Source organism: Oncorhynchus nerka, linkage group LG14, assembly GCF_034236695.1.
Source record: "Oncorhynchus nerka isolate Pitt River linkage group LG14, Oner_Uvic_2.0, whole genome shotgun sequence".
In the NCBI taxonomy this organism is placed as follows: domain Eukaryota; kingdom Metazoa; phylum Chordata; class Actinopteri; order Salmoniformes; family Salmonidae; genus Oncorhynchus; species Oncorhynchus nerka.
Window position 1 is genome coordinate 70,637,082 of NC_088409.1, and position 19,736 is coordinate 70,656,817.

At 43.2% G+C, this 19,736-nt stretch overlaps 1 protein-coding gene across 3 annotated transcripts; it reads left to right on the top strand.

The window, feature by feature from the left end:
- Positions 1–39: 39 nt before the first annotated feature.
- On the top strand, positions 40–15,676 carry LOC115141803 (protein FAM222B-like). 3 transcript variants are annotated; one of them, XM_029681008.2, is made up of 5 exons: positions 40–468; positions 2,406–2,536; positions 2,708–4,927; positions 14,515–14,591; positions 14,841–15,676. In XM_029681008.2, the coding sequence occupies exons 2-5, from the start codon at positions 2,452–2,454 to the stop codon at positions 14,910–14,912; spliced, it is 2,454 nt and encodes an 817-aa protein (XP_029536868.2). In that variant the 5' UTR covers positions 40–468; positions 2,406–2,451; the 3' UTR covers positions 14,913–15,676. The 3 variants fall into 3 exon arrangements, with proteins under 3 accessions (XP_029536868.2, XP_064856418.1, XP_064856417.1); XM_065000346.1 differs by having other exon boundaries at positions 40–558; positions 14,515–15,676; XM_065000345.1 differs by having other exon boundaries at positions 14,515–15,676.
- Positions 15,677–19,736: the final 4,060 nt, after the last annotated feature.

The window sequence follows — 19,736 nt, forward strand, 5'->3', positions numbered from 1 at the left end:
CAACATTCATGACATGTAAATCCCGATTTTTATTTAACTAGGCAAGTCAGTTAAGAAATTCCGATTTACAATGACGACCTACCGGGAAACAGTTGGTTAACTGCCTTGTTCAGGGGCAGAACGACAGATTTTGACCTTGTCATCTCGGGGATTCGATACAGCAATTTTTCGGTTACGGGCCCAACGCTTTTCGGTTACCGCCCCAGTTAGTCTTGCGATACTTTATTAATTTGAGCCAAAGCCTGTCACTCATTCAATCAATCCTTATCATAATTCGTTTTTAATGCATCTGGAAGAATCTCAGGACTTTCATCTCATCAGGAATCTCAAGGAATATAAATCAGGCATTGAGTATGCACACCTAAAATATGCGTAATAAAGGTCCTAAAACTCACAGAGTGCCCACTGCGCATGTGTTCTCAAAGTTGCTGTTGCAGAAAGCAAGCAAATACCAGAAATAAGGCATTGGTGAGCTAACAACATAACCAAAATATCTATGTTCGATCATCTCGCTAAAATGACGTTTTCGCAAATGCCTTTCTCTTGACTTCGCGGGGAGTAAGTATTTAGCGTATTATTTGTTTTTGGTGTTTCCTTTAGCAAAAGTGTTACTTCAGTAGCCATCAGTAGCTGGCTAACGTTAGCTAGTTAGCCTAGCTGATCGCTAGCAGCACAAAGAAGTGTTCAATGCTTTGGTGCTATGACTCGAGGTATTTAACACTAGCTTGTTAGCATTCATCATTGGCTTGCTTCTTTATTAACTTAGGCTACAGTTACAGAAGGTAGCTAGTTAAGTAACGTTACAGTAGAACTACAATTCTAGGGTTATATTATACATTTGAAAAAATATATACTTTTTGGCACGCAAATATTGTCAGTACAGTAGCTAAGTAGCTAGCAAGTGTTCATTTACATTTTGAATGGTCTGTTGACTATTAGACAATGCTGCTCAAAGATGACACCAGCTAGATCATATTTAAGAATTCTTTGTTCATAACTAGTGAGCTAGTTATATGCATGTCCTGGTATTCTAGATCAGAGAAGCCCTACCTAGGCTACAACCACGTTAAATGACTAGTGTTATTGATATTTACGCAATGATGCAGTAACATTTCTGGTAGACCCAGTCATCTGACTGAATATATTTATTGTAACTAGTAGCTACATGTCCATAATTTTCAAGAACTGGTCAGCTGGATACACTAACCAGCTACAGTGTAAGACGTATCATGCTTGAGTCATTGGGACTTCTGAATTCTGTCACATTTAGCTTCGTTACAGAACTGAAAAGGGTTCTGGGTGACAAGGCACCATTACATACATCACACAACGCTGTTCTGCATTGCTTATTATTGTAAACTATTGACACACATACCTAAATGGTACCCTATTCCCTATATAGTGTACTTCTTTTGACCAGAGCCCTATAGAGTGGTGAGGAGTTTATTGCGTCCGGAAGGAAATTCACCATTCATTTTCTGTATTCAGGGTTCACTCAAACATCCTTTTGAGTTTTGTTCTACTGTTGACAGTTACAGCTGATTTTGAGATTGTACATTGACTTGCTCCTTAAATATAAGTCATCTGACTTATTATTTTCAGTCTGAATCGTTTAATCAAACTTTTCGCAGCTGGTTCCTTATATCAGGGCATAAAAACTACTATCTGTTTCCTGAATTAGCCTAGTGTGCATGTGCGCCCAGCTGGTACACATGCACACTACTGTTGGCCCAAGCTCGTTTTCCCTGGCTAAACTAGCTGGCTAACTGAATGCTAGTTTTCAAATACTGCACCCTCAATTGTGATTCTAACAACACAGCCAGATATGTACAGTACCGTATCCTTTTTTTCAACTGACTATTGTAGTTGTTGATTAAATCAGACTTTATTAATATAATGAGCTATCCAGAAACGTCATGAGGTAATTGGCACAGGAAAATATCAGCTCTACAGATCACAATGACTATAATGAATGGCTAAATTACTTCCGGACACTAATGGTCTTTGGAGTGCCTCTTCCTCGTCACCACCCTATGGGCCTTGCTCGTCACCACCCTATGGGCCTTGGTCAAAGTACTACACTATATAGGGAATTGGGTGTAATTTGGGGTGCACACACAGAGATTGGTGAAGGCAGCTGGAGACTCTAGCCGGTAGCCATCATGCAGTCTGTCCTGCTGTGCCCTGAGAAAGGAGAAAAGGCGTCTCCATCTTAAGCCCGCTGCTATCTCTGTCTAGCTGCAGGCAGCGTGTTTGCTGTTGAAGGCTGGGGTGCAAATGCCGGCTGATTACTGACTGCCATTTTAGAACGGTCACATAATGTACAGTAAATAAATAGCCTCATGGCTGAGTCATTTTACATGGTCAATGTGGTGTTTGACTGCTGATGTGTGTGTCTCTCTCAGCATGGTGAGGAGAGCGTTTCCCATGTTGCATTAGTGGAAGTGTGACATGCTGGCCTGTCTGCCAGCTTCATCAGGTGAACCTACCCCCCGATTTCTCTCCCACACGCAGATGAACACTGGACTTCAGCAATGTAAGTGTTTTTATTTGATATAATTGTGTACTATAATATCAGAGAAATCAGTTTTCTCTTCATATTTCTACTTAATGAGTTGTATATCTGTTCCAGTCATTAGTTGAATGAATTAACTTTGGTTAGGCTAAAAAATGTTGTTCCCTCCCTCTATCCTTGTTCCCATCCTAGGGGATACTACACAGAAGATGAAATCTGCCAACTATCCAACCCCAGCAGAATTGGATGCCTTTGCTAAGAAAGTCGCCAACAATCCTCTGACCATAAAGATCTTCCCCAACAGTGTCAAAGTACCACAGAGGAAGCACATCCGCCGCACTGTGAACGGGTTGGACACATCCAGCTCCAGCCAGCGCCAGAGTTCTTACCCGTCTCAGGTCAGCAGCACCAGAGCGGGCCTCCTGGCCGTCCTCCGCACTTCGCCTGGCAAAGGCGTCCTCACAGACACGGACAGCAGCCGAGCCCATCTGCTTCCCAAACCATCCATGAACCTCCACAGCGGGCCATACGTTGCTCAGAGCACTTTAAACCTCCCCCAGCCTGTCCCCCACCTCCAGGGCATGTCTCAAACCCAGCCCCAGGCATTGGCACAGAAACAGGGCCATCCACAGCATGCTCTGCAGCACAACATGCCTCACCCCATGACTTCACAGCCACCGAATATGCCTCAAACTTTACAGCAACAGAACATGGCCCACACTCAAACTTTACAGCTGCAACAAAGCTTGTCCCAGCTGCAAACGGTACAGCACAATGTCCAGCGGCAGCAGAGTTTGCCTCACACGCAGACTTTACAACAGCAGCAGCAGCAAAATCAGACTCGGCCACAAACCTTACAACAGCAGCAGCAACAACCGCAGCATATTCTTCGTCCTCCAACTCTGCAGGACCAGACTCTTCCCCACCAACAAGCTTTACTACAGCAGGCTCGGGCTCAAGGTCTCCGGCACCTGCCTGAGGTAGCCCAGGCCCAGCCGCCACCTAGTCTGCAACTTTCCCAGGGCCTGCAGCACCCCCACTGCCTGCCCCAGTCACAGCCTCTCCCCCAGGGCCTGCGACACCTGTCTGATGTGGCCCAGCCACCCAGTCTGCAACATTCCCAGGGCCTCCCCCCATCTCAGCCTCTCCCCCAGGCCTCCAGTGCTGGCCCTGGCTCCCCCTCTGCTTCCAATGCCCTGCAACCCCAGCCAGGCCCCCCCTATGGCCCCAGGAAGCTGCCAGATGCAGACGCCCCACCAAACGTAACCGTATCTACCTCCACCATCCCACTGTCCATGGCGGCCGGCCTGCACCACAACCGGCCGGGCACTGACCTGAGCAGCATCGTGCACCAGATCAACCAGTTCTGCCAGGCTCGGGCTGGACTAGGCGCCACCTCGGTGTGCGAGGGCCAGATTGCCAACCCCAGCCCCATCAGCCGTAACCTCCTCATCAATGCCAGTTCCAGGGTCAACACACCCCACAACTTTGGCCTCCTTCCCTCGTGCCTGCTGGGCCACACAGAGAAAGCCCCTGGAGGGTCCCAGGGCCCTGCTGGTGCTAATGGCCTACAGCCCAACATGGCTGTCATGAACCGGATGCCACCTACTTTCCACACTGACACGAAGAAGCAGTTACAGCAGCAGCAGTTACAGCAGCAGCAGTTACAGCAGCAGCAGTTACAGCAATTACAGCAGCAGCAATTACAGCAGCAGCAATTACAGCAGCAGCAATTACAGCAGGCTCACCAGCATCAACATCAGTTACAGCAGCTCCAACAGGTTCACCAGCAGCAGCAACAACATCATCAGTTACAGCAGCAACATCAGCTCCAACAGCAGCAAATCCAACAGCAGCGCTCCTGGAACCAGCACCAGCTGGCTCACATGCAGCATCTGCCTGATGAAGCCCAACCCTGCAAGAACCCCAGGAGGGAAGCCCCCTCTGGGCCTGGCTTCCCTGCCAAGACCCACAATTACCCCCAAAAGCTGCTGGCCCCGCAGCCACAATCTTTCCCCATTAAACACCCATCAGACAAGACAACCCCCTCGCCCCCCGTCACCGGCCCAGCGGGCGGCACCATGCCAAGCTACACCAACGAGCGCTACTTGCAGGTTCCATGGGACAGCGTCCTACAAGCAGCCGAAAGTGACGGTCTAGGCCCACAGGATTTGCCCATGGCCTTCCAGGGGGGCCCGGAAGGGGCCTCCATAGACTGCAGCACACCAGGATCACAGTATCGACCTGGAGCCAGACCCGGGGTCCCAGACCTGGGTCAGACCAAGCTGATGCAGCAGAATGTGTCTGATTACCTGTCTGGGGATTTCCAGGCGTTCCAGCAGAACCCAGGCGCCATGGGGAAGATGCACAGGCCCCCCATGGGTAGAGCTCCAGCCCAGAGCCCAGAGCTAGGTAACAGTAGAAATATCCATGCTCACCACCCAGGCTATAGATAGATATCTATCTCTCTTCACCTCATCAGTCGTGTGTTATGGTTAGTGAATGATTTCAAGGTTACAATCAGGTGTAAACATCTTGCAAGTGATCAATTGAATGTTCTCCCTAGTCGGTTGCTCCTTATCTCAATGTTTTTTTTTTTAATGCGTCCTCAGCCCTTTAAAATGGTATCTGTTAAACCTTAGTGCCAGATGAAAGGTTTTATATTGTTATTCCGGTGATGAGGAATACTTACTCATACCACAACATGGACATCTGCTGATTGTAGTATTTTCTGGGATACGCTATTGTGATCTAGGACCAGTTAGAGAACATAGTAGGGCTACTTCCTTTCCACATAATAAGTGCCAGTTATGCCCAGGTTGTCATGGAACCAATGTCTAAGAGTATATTCTTTCTTCAATCTCTCCCGATATACAGTAAGGTAATGCTACAGCCATTGTGTCCTGTCCTCTTGTGTATGGTAAAGGCCTTAAGATGGAGTGCTTTTGAAGTCATTTTTAATTGTTTATTTTATCCCTACCGTGTGCTGTTACTTTAATTGTCTCTACTTGAATTTCACCGGTGACGTTTTCAGTATGAAGACTTAGAGAATCAAGATGTTATGCTAAACATTTACAAAAGGAACAAAAGCTCACTTCTGGAAAAACATGAAATGTCTTAGAATAACGTGAACCCTGTAGAATCAATCCCCTGATCTTGAAAGGGATTGTCTGTGTGCGCAAAGACCAAATTGATCACTTGCAAGTACAACTGAATATACCAGAGGGTTAATGTTATTTGCTACTTTGTTTCACCATTATACACTACTGTAAACGATTCCTTGTGGATCTTTGCCTGTCTGTGGGGGTTTTGGTAAGCTGAGGGGTCTCCTACGAAGCAGGTTTGAGGAGTTAGAGAGGTAACTTTGGTCAACTGAGTTCATACGAAAGTGGCTCACCTTTTAGCCAGGTAAATCTCTGGCAACAAATCCTTCAGAACTAACCTGCTCTGGGGAAGGCTAACTCCACTCACACTGAATGAAATGACTGAGCCACGAGTGGAGGACCAACAGAGTTAGATTTCCACCCTCTTGCAAAGATGGCGTCATGATCCCTTTCATTTGAGGAAGATTAGTGATTTAAATATTTAATACATTTTTGTTTGTCTTAAAGAGTAATGTTAAAATATATCACATGACATATTTGGTCATGACAATGGATTTTATACTTCACACCCAGTAGCACTTTTAATAACTTAATAAAATGTTATCGATAGGAGTGGGGGGAAAAGGTCCTTGTGGTTGTTCATTGATTAACCACACCAAGTTGGCATCAATGATAAGTAATAAAGATGGTGCTTCTAAAAGCCCATTTCATTCCATAGTCTGTGGTATTTGAAATATTTTATTTTTGATTTCACCACAAATGAAAATGTGGCACTGACTCGCCCAAGGATTGATGTTTCAGCCATGTGCGACATACATGTGCAGTTACTACCCTACCCTGCGGCTGAGCAATATCCACTGTCGTACGAATAAGAGCTGGAGCCTGATGCTAACAGAATCTGGCTAGCTTTAGAAAACCCTGAGTAGATCTAGCTTACTTCGTAGGATACGTCTGTCCTTCACTTGCTAGCCTAACCCTGATTGTATATTTTCTCTGTACTACCTAGAAAGAAGAACTGAGGTCCAGTTCTTTTAAATGCAGGTTACCTCATGCTAGTAGATGGGTCTAGCCATAGAAATAGATTTACTTCTGTTATTCTAGTAATTGTATTTCTATGGGTCTAGCATGCTGCATTTTTCCTCCGTTTAGCTTGGGTGGCGGCTTACTCTTGTGATGGCCCCACATTCCTCCTCCCTGATAACTCTTGAAAAAAAGCCTTAAAATGTTATATTAGTTACCCTCGACACCTTAAATGTTGTATGACTTACTACATACACCATGCTGGATTTCCTCAAACTGCATGGTGTAGAATCCTATATCAAATAGTTATGATACTAGCAATTGTTTCTGCATATGTTTTTATTTAAGGACACTTAAATTGCTAAGTAAAAATCCTCCTTTTAATGGATGAAAAGTATGAATAATATTTAGCAGAGTTTTTTTTATAGGTGTGTGTGGCACTGGGCTGTAACTATGGTTTTCAGACTACGTTTCTTTAGTTGTTTCTATGTGACAAATAGCCTTCAGTAATTTAGATCTTAGCTAATTTATTTCCTTGATCACTGCATTCTGAAGCCATAGGTTTTTCCTCATAGGTGCCATAGGTAAAGCGTATCATCAGACACAAAACAATGCAAACCGACGTCTCACAATTAGCTGCATTCAGTAAGAGATGGAAAGGTCATAAGTCATTTTATGTAGCCTTAAAGGTGCTACACATATGATTTTGCATTGTCATTTCATAAAATGGCCATAATATATCTGCAGTAATAGTGGAATGATATCGTTTCATAGTATTACATACCTGCCCAATTAGCTGTGATATTCGTCTCCCGCCAGAGCAACATGTTGTTGAAATGGGAAAGCTGTTTTGACTTTGGTTGTTTTATTTAGTGGAAATCGGGTCAAGCGGCCAATGTAGAAATCGCTCCGTAATTTCCTGGTTGCTAAAATTCCACACGGTTCCCTCAATTTCAGTTGTATGTGAGAAAACAAGCACTGAATAGTGTAGGGAATCATTGTACCAACTAAATCTCAGTGAAATATATTTTCAATAACAACAAATATATCGTTTTTACAGCTGTTACGAAGCTGGTGGACCAAAACCGAAACTAAAAGGCTCAAGAGTGAGTCTCCTCCATGTTATGGGGAAATGGGTTGCGGGAGAGGGTAGATTTTGTTTTGGAAGTAGCCTAATGCTGTTGCAATTCACCAAGCTTCCTGATAGAACTTGTCCCCTTTGTAGCACCTTTAATCTTATGGATTGAGCTTTCTTCCCTGAGGGCGGTAGCTAGATTCTGTCTGGCTCTTACTACTGTTGTGTGCCTGGCCCTTGACGCTGCTAATGAATTCAAGTCTGAACACACAATAGTGTGTGTGTGATGTGTGTGACTGTGTGTATGTATAGTAATGATGTATGGGTTGTACTAGTGGAATAAAGGTTACTATTTATACTGTGTTGTCATGGATTTTAGAAATGTGAGATGGTAAATCTTTGCAGTGGAAATGGACCAACTGTTGCTACAGTGAACCAAGCAATGTACCTGCCGTTCCATTTTAGCTGATTTGACCTGTTTTATAATGTTGTACAGCTCGAGAAAATCAGGTTTACAGTTACTATTTCATATGAAGTACCTCCACTGGACTTAATATGGAATGTGTGTCCGCGAGAGCGAGAAAGGGTGTGAAGCATAGCCTAGGTGCTTTTGCACACTACACAGTTGTGCACTTCTATCCATTGTTGGGGGCCCAAGCTTCTAACTGTAACTACTGATACTAGACAGAAGTCCGTTCTCACGTGCCACAATGTTTCCAGACACTGTTAGGAGTCTGAATGATTGCTACTGAACCACTGACCAAAGTCACCAAGCTTTTCCCACCACCATGGCCCAAAGCCTAGATACAGGCTGTGTACAAAATGGCACTCTATTCGCTCTATAGTGTATGACTTGACCTAGGGTACTATTTAGAAAATAGGGGGCCATTTTGGACACAAACATTCTTTGGGCAGGTTGGATTGAATTAAGTTTAATGACTCATGCTATTTTAAGGTGGTGACAAGTTGTCTACTGCCCTCTAGACAGTTGTAAGAACAGTATGTGGGACTGTGATGACTAAATTGTGCTTGTGAGTTTCTGCTCCACATAAGTGGAAATGTGACAAATGGCAGTGGTTGGGGAAGCTCATTCTACTTTGTAGAATTGTGTTATTCCAGTTTGCCTATCCTTCAGAAACTATGCCTTGCACAAACATTCTCCCCTAACCAAAATAAAGTTTGCATTTGCAAAACCGATTCTGTTTATTTTATTTGTAACAGCAAGGCTTGATAAGTATTGAATTCTCAAAGGATATTCAAACAATGAGTCATTCTAAACATGTACAGTGCGTTCAGAAAGTACTCAGACATTGTCTTTTTCCACATTTTGTTACGTTACAGCCTTATTCTAAAATGTATTACTTGTACCCCCCCCCCACCCTCAATCTACACACAATATCCCATAATGACAAAGTAAAAACAAACTATCACATTTACATAAGTATTCAGATGCTTTACTCAGTGCTTTGTTGAAGCAGTGATTACAGCTTCAAGTCTTCTTGGGTGTGATGCTACAAGCTTGGCACACCTGTATTTAGGGAGTTTCTCCCATTCTTCTCTGCAGATCCTCTCAAGCTCTGTCCAGTTGGATGGGGAGCATCACTGCACAGCTATTTTCAGGTCTCTCCAGAGATGTTAGATCGGTTTCAAGTCCGGGCTCTGGCTGGGCCACTCGGACTTTAAGAGACTTGTCCCAAAGCCACTCCTGCATTGTCTTGGCTGTGTGCGTAGGGATGTTGGCCTGTTGAAATGTGAACCATCGCCCCATTCTGAGGTCCTGAGCAGGATTTCATCAAGGATCTCGGTCTGTCCTGTTGCTTCGTTCATTTTTCCCTCGATCCTGATTAGTCTCCCAGGCCCTGCCGTTGAAAAACATCCCGACAGCATGATGCTGCCAACACCATGCTTCACCATAGGGATGGTGCCAGGTTTCCTCCAGACTTGAGGCTTGGCATTCAGGCCAATGAGTTCAAACTTGGTTTCATCAGACAAGAGAATCTTGTTTCTCATGGTCTGAGGGTTTTTAAGTGCCTTTTTGGCAAACTGTCGTGCCTTTTACTGAGGAGTGGCTTCTGTCTGGCCACTCTACCATTAAGACCTGATTGCTGGAGTGCGGCAGAGATGGTTGTTCTTCTGGAAGGCTCTTCCATCTCCACAGAGGAACTTTGGAGCTCTGTCAAAGTGACCATCTGGTTTTTGGTAACCTCCCTGACCAAGGCCCTTCTCCCCCGATTGTTCATTTTGACAAGGCGGTCAGCCTTTATGGTAGAGTGGCCAGACGCAAGCCACTCCTCAGTAAAAGGAACTGACAGCCCTCTTGGAGTTTACCAAAATGCACCTAAAGGACTCTGACCATGAGAAACAAGATTCTCTGGTCTAATGAAATCAAGATAGAACTCTTTGGCCTGAATGCCAAGTGTCACGTCTGGAGGAAACCTGGCACCATCCCTATGGTGAAGCGTGGTGGCAGCATCATGCTGTGGGGATGTTTTTCAGCAGCATGGACTGGGAGACTAGTCAGGATCAAAGCAAACATGAACGGAGCAAAGTACAGAGAGATCCTTGATGAAAATCTGCTTCAGAACACTCAGGACCTTAGACTGTGGCGAAGGTTCACCTTCCAACAGGACAACGACCTGTTGCACACAGCTGAGACAATGTAGGAGTGGCTTCGAGAAAAGTCTGAATATTCTTGAGTGGCCCAGCCAGAGCCCAGACTTGAACCCGATCTAACATCTCTGGAGAGACCTGAAAATAGCTGTGCAGCGACGCTCCCTATCCAACCTGACAGAGCTTGAGAGGATCTGCAGAAAAGAATGGGAGAAACTCGCCAAATACAGGTTTGCCAAGCTTGTAGTGTCATACCCAAGAGTACTCAAGACTGTAATCGCTGCCAAAAGTGCTGAGTAAAGAGTATTTAAAAAATAATTATTTAACCTTTATTTAACTAGGCAAGTCAGTTAGGAACAAATTCTTATTTACAATGATGGCCAAACCTGGATGACGTTGGGCCAACTGTTTTCACCTTTAACCAGGTAGGCCAGTTGAGAACACGTTCTCATTTACAACTGCGACCTGGCCAAGATAAAGCAAAGCAGTGTGACACAAACAACAACAGAGTTACACATGGAATAAACAAATATACAGTCTATAACACAATAGAAAAAGTCTATATACAGTGTGTGCAAATGGCGTGAGGAGGTAAGGCAATAAATAGGCCATAGTAGCGAAGTAATTACAATTTAGCAATTTATGCTAGCCGGCCGGTCGGGTGCGGGCAGTGATCGGTTGAAAAGCATGCATTTAGTTTTACTAGCGTTTAAGAGTAGTTGGAGGCCACGGAAGGAGTGTTGTATTGCATTGAAGCTCGTTTGGAGGTTTGTTAACACAGTGTCCAAAGAAGGACCAGATGTATACAGAATGGCGTCGTCTGCATAGAGGTGGATCAGGGAATCACCCGCAGCAAGAGGGACATTGTTGATATATACAGAGAAAAGAGTCGTCCTGAGAATTGAGCCCTGTGGTACCCCCATAGAGACTGCCAGAGGTCCGGACAACAGGCCCTCCAATTTGACACACTGAACTCTATCTGAGAAGTAGTTGGTGAACCAGGTGAGGCAGTCATTTGAAAAACCAAGGCTGTTGAGTCTGCCGATAAGAATATGGTGATTGACAGAGTCGAAAGCCTTGGCCAGGTCGATGAAGACGGCGGCACAGTACTGTCTTTTATCGATGGCGGTTATGATATCGTTTAGTATCTTGAGCTTGGCTGAGGTGCACCTGTGACAAAATATTGTCAGATCTTCATCTAAATCACAATAACAGACAAACACAATCTGACTAAACTAATAACACACAAACAGTTGTATTTTTCACATTTGTATTGAAGACATTGAGTAATCATTCACAGTGCAGGCTGGAAAAAGTAGGTGAACCCTTGAATTTAGTAACTTGTAGATCCTCCTTTAGCAGCAACAACCTCTGTCAAATATTTCCTGTAGCTGCTTATAAGACTTGAACAATGTTGAGGAGGAATTTTTAACCATTCCTCCCTACAAATCTGTTTCAGTTCATCAATATTTCTGGGTTGTCTTGATTGCACAGGCCTCTTCAGATCATGCCACAGCATCTCAATTGGATAAAGGTCAGGACTCTGACTTGGCCATTCCAAAACACGAATCTTCTTCATTTTCAGTCATTCTTTAGGTGATTTACTTGTGTGCTTCGGGTCATTGTCTTGTTGCATCACCCAACCTCTCTTAAGTTTGAGGTCATGGACTGCTGCCCTGACATTCTCCTGTAAAACGTCTTGATACACTTTGAATTCCTTGTTCCCACAATGATTGCAAGGTGTCCAGGCCGTGAGGCAGCAAAGCATCCCCAAACCATGATGCTCACTCCACCATGCTTCACAGTTGGGATGCATTTTTGGTGTGCAGTGCCCTTTTTCCTCCACACATAGCGTTGTGCATTTTTCCCTAAAAGTTCAACTTTTTTCTCATCTGTCCACAGTACATTTTCCCAGAGGCGTTGTGGAACATCCCGGTGGTCTTGGGAAAACGTGCCGCAATGTTTTTTTTTAGACAGCAGTGGTTTCCTTCGTGGTATCCTTCCATGAACACCATTGTTGTTCAGTGTTTTTCTGATAGTGGACACATGAACACAGACTTTCGTTGTTTGTAGAGTTTTCTGGAGGTATTTTGCTGTTACCCTTGGGTTCTTTCTCACCTCTTTCAGGATTGCCCTTTGTGCTCTTGGAGTGATCTTCCAGGGAGAGAAGCAACAGTCCTGAATCTTCTCCATTTGTAGACAATTTGTCTTACCGTGGATTGATGAACACCAAGGTCTTTAGCAATGCTTTTGTAACCTTTTCCAGCTTTGTGCATCTCTATAATGCGTCTTCTAAGGTCCTGTGAAAGTTGTTGGGATCGAGGCATGGTTCACACTAACCAATCTTTCTGGAGAAGAACAGATTTGTCAGTAACCTGGCTTTGTGTGCCTTTATTTAAAGGGCAGGGCACCAGTGACACCCACACCTCCAATCTCATCTCCTTAATTGAAACAACTGACTCCAAATAGCTTTGGGAGAAGTCGTTAACACAGAGGTTCACTTACTTTTTACAGCCTGCACTGTGAATGATTACTCAATGTCTTCAATAAAAAAATGAAAAGTACAAAAAAAAAAAACATAAAATGAGCACAAACGTGCTCTTTACTCCACAGCCATAAAAAAAATAAAACAATGTAATAAAAGTCTCACTATCAAAATAGAAGTCTCACAATACAGGTCCCATGTACACACCTCTTTGTACTGGATCTGCTCTGTGAACTCCAGGTCTCCCATGCCAGTGGTGAACTTGAACAGTGCCAGGGTGGTAAACTGGAGGTTGTTGAAGGGTGGTTTCTTGTAGTGTTTTCTTGAACCACCGACCCCCTACGTGAATGCGGACGTGATGGTGGTGTATTTCTGGCCCGTGTTCAATTCCCATGACGGGGACTCCTCTGTCACGGCCACAACAACGAGACATGTTCTGTTATAATCTCCACCCGGCACAGCCAGAAGAGGACTGGCCACCCCACATATGCTCTCTCTAATTCTCTTTCTTTCTCTCTCTCGGAGGACCTGAGCCCTAGGACCATGCCCCAGGACTACCTGACATGACTCCTTGCTGTCCCCAGTCCACCTGACCGTGCTGCTGCTCCAGTTTCAACTGTTCTGCCTTATTATTATACGACCATGCTGGTCATTTATGAACATTTGAACATCTTGGCCATGTTCTGTTATAATCTCCACCCGGCACAGCCAGAAGAGGACTGGCCACCCCACATAGCCTGGTTCCTCTCTAGGTTTCTTCCTAGGTTTTGGCCTTTCTAGGGAGTTTTTCCTAGCCACCGTGCTTCTACACCTGCATTGCTTGCTGTTTGGGGTTTTAGGCTGGGTTTCTGTACAGCACTTTGAGATATCAGCTGATGTACGAAGGGCTATATAAATACATTTGATTTGATTTGATTTTGATTTGACATGGAAAAGGTTAGAAATGTTGCTGTGGGGAAACAATATGATAAATGCTTGCATACAATTCCATAAACAATGATAAAGTGGATATACCTGCAGAAAATACAACAATAAAGTGCAAGATGTTGCCTAAGATCATCTGAGAAGATGAGAGCGAGAGAAAGCGTTCACTTAGAATCTACTAATGAATTGTTAATGGATCCTTTTCAAAGCTTAAACTCTGGCCTAAACTCTTACATTTTGCATCATGACGTTGTACTTCCCATGAGTTTGGAGCCTCTGGAGTAGTAGAGGAGGCTGATACAGGCAAGGGCCAGAGAGAGCACCAGGGGCCCCACATACTCCCTACACCCACACAACACTACACACACCATGAGGAGCGCTCCCTGTAGGTGTAACGGATGAAACGGCTAGCTTAGTTAGCGGTGCGCGCTAAATAGCGTTTCAATCGGTGACGTCACTTGCTCTGAGACCTTGAAGTAGTAGTTCCCCTTGCTCTGCAATGGGTAACGATGCTTCGAGGGTGACTGTTATTGATGTGTGCAGAGGGTCCCTGGTTCGCGCCCGGGTATGGGCGAGGGGACGGACGTAAAGTTATACTGTTACATAGGAAACTATAGGAGAACAGAGAACATCACTTGGCATCTTCTTCTCCTATAGTTTCCTACAGGGAGGTTTTGCATTCAAAATAGTTTGTCCCATTTACATTACATTTTAATAATTTAAAATGATTGCTTTTATCCAGAGGCACTTACACTTAGTGCATTCATTTTGTAATCCTTAGAAGTCACACATTCTCGCCCCTCTCCAGAAGAAGTAGACTGCTCTTATGACACTGATGAACTCGCCAATGAAACACAGGTAATCAAGTGGTGTATACTCAACAGGAAATATAGGCTTGCAAAGCAGATAGATCAAATGTCAGCCTCTGTTATAAGTCTTTGATAAATATAGTATTTGGCAAAGACAATGCATAAAGAAATTGTGTATCTGTCAGAAAATAAATGTTATATAATTTTTTTTTGGGGGGGGATAAGGTGTATATTAGGTGTATACATATTTGGGGAATTTTTGGTCAGTAAGAGACTCAATTGTCCTTCCTTTCTGTAGGAGCCCACTGGTGAAGATGCCCAGGTATACCACGTAAGTCAGGAAGTTCGTCAAGAATATCTTTTTCATTAAAAAAAAAAATGTTACCTTTATCTTACTGGCAAACTTGTACCACTTCTCCTCGAGAAGTCTGTGAAGAGGATCAGCATGTCAAGATGATTCTAGTGGAAGCAGGGTAGGACATTTAAAGAAAGTCACTCTGAGAACACACCTATACTATACTGTATATGGGTCGTTGCACGAAATTAGTGTTTTTTGATATTTTAAGTAGAAATTGTGAACCAATATTGAATTTTAAAAGCCTGTCATATTAAATTAAGTGCCATTTAATATAGACCACATGGAGAATCCAATAAATCTGTTTTTTTATATGAATAAAGGCTTGCTAAAGTGCCAAAATTCAGCGTTTTGACACCTTCCGCCGTCAACTGTGTCACTTCTAGGAAGATTTTAACACACTCAATCCCAAAATGTATGCAGTTTCACCATTACTGAAAAGCCTTAGTTATTGTGTTGCTTTGACAATGTAATTTCTGAAGACTATTATTTAAATAATACGTTATATTTAACCATGTTGTTGTTATGTTGCTACCATGCTGTGTTGTCATGTGTTGCTGCCTTGCTATGTTGTTGTCTTAGGTCTCTCTTTATGTAGTGTTGTGTTGTCTCTCTTGTTGTGCTGTGTGTTTTGTCCTATATTTATATTGTATTTATTTTGTATTTTTAATACCAGGCCCCCATTCCCAAAGGAGGCCTTTAGGTAGGCTGTCATTATAAATAATAATTTGTTCTTAACTGACTTGCCTAGTTAAATAAAGGTTAATTAAATTAAAATATTAAAATAATGTGATTAGTGATTTATTCATATCTGTCCCTCATTTTAAGGTCAACCCTGTTACGTGACCCCAACAGTCATTTTAATATGGTGAAACTATTATTTGTAAAATATTTTTTTCAAAAGAAACATTGAACATCAAATAGTCAAATCATAAAGTTAAAGCAGGTGAGCTAGTTCTACTCTTTTGGCAATTTTCTGGTGTTTTGTGGTGGAAAACTGAGCGGGGTCGAGGAAAACACATCAACCCTGTTACCCATAGATAGACAGACTAGAATTGTTTTAACAATGTAATTTTTGGGGTGAAGCTTGTATTCAATTGCCAGTCCCGGTTGCACACAACAAGCTTCCACTCTCCCATCACAAGGGGATTTATGTCTGATTTACGAAGAAATCTTCAACCCTGTTAGTTTATTTGGCAATTAATAGGCACTTACTATAGTGTATTTTTTTATTTCATGTCTTCAGATGTGAAAACATGTTTTTTATGAAGTTGAACATTTGCTCTTTATGTTAAAATGAGGTGAAATCAAACATTTTTGTTTTACCATGTTACACTTCTCAAAAGGCACTGAATTGGTGGAACGAATCTTATAATCATTGAATACAACTTAAAAATCAAATATTTACATGTCAAAATTATTTCACTAGAGTATTAGAGCAAGTTGATCCAGACGAGGGCCAGAGAAAGAAGAACCTGTGGTTCCATGTTGGCTGAACATCTGCTTCTTTCTGTACCAGCAACTCCACGTTTTTTAGTCTTCTTCTTTGGTGGGGTTTATTGGCGGTAGGCATCCAACATTATGGTGCATTACCGCCACTTACTGTACTGGAGTGTGGACCAGACACAGGGAGAAACTAAATCCTACCTAACAGCCCCATTGCTCTTAAGAAATATAAAATATTCCAGACTATATCTAATGAGGTTCTACTCAATATACTCCTGTATCCCCTTGTCCCTCATACTAGATCTCAGCCTCTCTCTTTCCCTCTGATACTGCCCACACTGTAGCAACACATGACGTCCTCCACTCCTCGACTTTCCTCTGTACTTGAAATAAATGCCTGCCCCGTAGTATCTCTATTCCACTTCTCCTGCCATCTCTGCACCATCACTATACAATATCAGGCTTTTGGCTTCTGCCTTGCTCATTGAAACTACAACATCCCCACTACTAAGTGCTTGTTTAGCCATGACATCAACTGCCTCATTCTCCACCGACCCCACATGGGCTGGTACCCAAGTAAATCTTACCTATATACCCATCTCTCTATGCCATGGGTTTGTAGTACATCATAAAGCAAGTCTTGTCTGCTACGTGAGCTAAAGGACTGCAGACTCATCAGCACTGCACATGAATCAGAGCATACTTTCTCCAACCATTGCAAGGCTAACAGTATGGCCATCAGCTCTGCCATATATACAGCCAGATAATCTGTAATACATTTGCAGATTGCCATCCCACGTTCCTGCACTACAAATGCTGACCCAGTACGTTCTGTTCTTGGATCTTTTGAACCATTTGTGTAAATGGCCACAAAATCCTGATACACAGTATCCAGACGTGTATTAAACAAATCAGATGGATCAACACCCTCCCTATCTTTCTGTAGTCTCTCCAACACTTGTAGATCAACTAAACTCCACAAAGTCTAAGCTCCTCTCTATGGCCACATACAGGGCTGTCTGACCTGCAGAGCAATGCCAATCAACCAACCAATCAATCAATAACTCAGTGATGGACAATATATACCTACCGTATTTGTGTAGTTCCAGCATTTGCACTTGGGCATTTACCAAAGACACACTTTGAATTTTGTAGGAGATTGTAGTCTTTAAAAACTTTTTCCCACTGTTGTGTTCAGCAGGTGCGCAACTTTCACTGGGGACATTCTGAAATTGCAATTTTGTCCCCCTCAGTTTTATCATTGGAATGAGATACAAATCAAGGCAACAGTGTGCTTTAGGACCATGCGGAAGCCACCGAGCGGTTGGGTACGCTGTTTGGAGTGTTAATCCAACTGGTTAAAATAATTATAATAATTCTGTTCCCCCTCACTTCTAAAACCAAAGTTGAATACTGTTGCTTTAAGAATGTATCGGGCATGTTGTGCATGTATTGATGTGTGAGGATTGGAAAAGTTAGTTTGTTCGAGTTGTTAACATGTTCATCTGAAGTAAAGCGTGAGGGAGTAAGAGTAAAACTGCAAAGACAGTTTAATTGCAGAACAAGCCTCCAGGCATTTGTAACATTTTGGCGATGAGGATGGCCGAGTTTAGCTTACCTCCACCATCTGTATTTCTCATGGTCCACAGAGATCCACCTGTTCCAGTTGTGTATGGTAGCTATCAATCTGCACGGAGCTGACAGTGCTGAGGGACAATGTGTCTTCTCTACTCTACAGCCAGTGGATAACAAGTTTACATCGCCAGTCCAAGCTCTCGAGGAACACTACAGTGGCTCACGCAGTGTGATCATGCCAGTGGCGACCCGTCATTGAGGGCAGGTGGGGCAGAGCCTCTTGGCATTCTCTCAACCAGCTTCATGAGGTAGTCACCTGGAATGCATTTCAATTAACAGGTGTGACTTCTTAAAAGTTCATTTGTGGAATTTCTTTCACTCTTAATGCGTTTGAGCCCATCAGTTATGTTGTGACAAGGTAGGGGTGGTATACAGAAGATGGTCTTGGTCTTACCAAATAGGGCTAAGTCCATATTATGGCAAGAACAGATCAAATAGGCAAAGAGAAAAGACAGTCCATTGTTACTTCAAGAAATGATTGTCAGTCAATCCGGAACATTTCAAGAACTTTGAACGTTTCTTCAAGTGCAGTCGCAAAAACCATTAAGCGCTATGATGAAACTGGCTCTCATGAGAACCGCCACAGGAAGTTAAGACCCAGAGATACCTCTGCTGCAGAGTACATGTTCATTAGAGTTACCAGCCTCAGACATTGCTGCCCAAATAAATGCATCACAGAGTTCAAGTAACAGACACAGACACATTTCAACATCAACTGGCCTTCATAGTTGTATTGCTGCAAAGAAATCACTACTAAAGGACACCGATAAGAGAAGAGACTTGCTTGGGCCAAGAAATATGAGCAATGGACATGCCGGGAACTAGGGCCTCTTTCTAGAGCTCCGACCTGAAGATCACTGACGTCATGATTCAACTTTGTTTTTCTTTTTCTTTCTGTTCAGCACTTTGAGATATCAGCTAATGTACGAAGGACTATATAAATAATTTTGATTTGATTTCAGAGTTCCCAATTGTCTTTAAAACACCATGAATCGAGAGAATGCCAGACTTTGATGACAAAAGTTGCCCACAATAACTGTTCAAGTGAGCACAGCACAACCAGGTGAGTCTAACATTGTATTGTATGCTGCTGCATAAATTATGTTATATCCCAGGGAAATATGTATACTGTAGCTAAGTAATACTAAGTGTATGTTGTGTAGTAAGTTAGTAGCCCGTGTGCCTCACCCTAATAATTTGGTCCCTTTTCCCCCTCATAACTTAGCCTACTGTTCTGACTCAGTGGTGCACATGTAGCCTATAGCCTATTTTAAAGAAATGTCACCATTGAATATTGTAAGAACTTTCATTGTCTGCTCATATGCCCCCTTATTTATCCTACGGTTCTGAATTGGTGTACAGTGAGAATACTGTAATAACGGCCCATGTTCTGAATTCTGTCGCTGTACATTTCAAAAGGGCTCAACAAATAGTTATATTGACTACGTCGTCTTAGCTCGCTCATTAATATCTTAATCAAAATGACGGATTGCCTGCTATCCGTTCATCGTTCCCTCACGCCATAGTTTGTACATCTCAATTGTCAGTATATATATGTCAGTATAAGTCAGTCATATCAGCTATGATTTTTTTTTTTTAAATGCAGTAAATGAGTCTGAATAAACTGTTTCGCTGCCAGACAAGGCTCCGCTGATAGTCAGGTGTAGCAGTAAGGATTCACTCCGTGGTGCTGAAAGAAAGCTGTTTTTGGGACAGCTTTATGTAGGCCCTAACAGTGTGTGTGACACTGGAGAAGTC

Bases quoted from the DNA above. Each gene is read 5' to 3' on its own strand.
- LOC115141803 (XM_065000346.1), top strand. From the start codon at position 2,452: ATGCTGGCCTGTCTGCCAGCTTCATCAGGTGAACCTACCCCCCGATTT. The intron at 2,537-2,707 runs GTAAGTGTTTTT...TTCCCATCCTAG, and splicing joins GAACACTGGACTTCAGCAAT to GGGATACTACACAGAAGATG. The intron at 4,928-14,514 runs GTAACAGTAGAA...TGTAATCCTTAG, and splicing joins AGCCCAGAGCCCAGAGCTAG to AAGTCACACATTCTCGCCCC.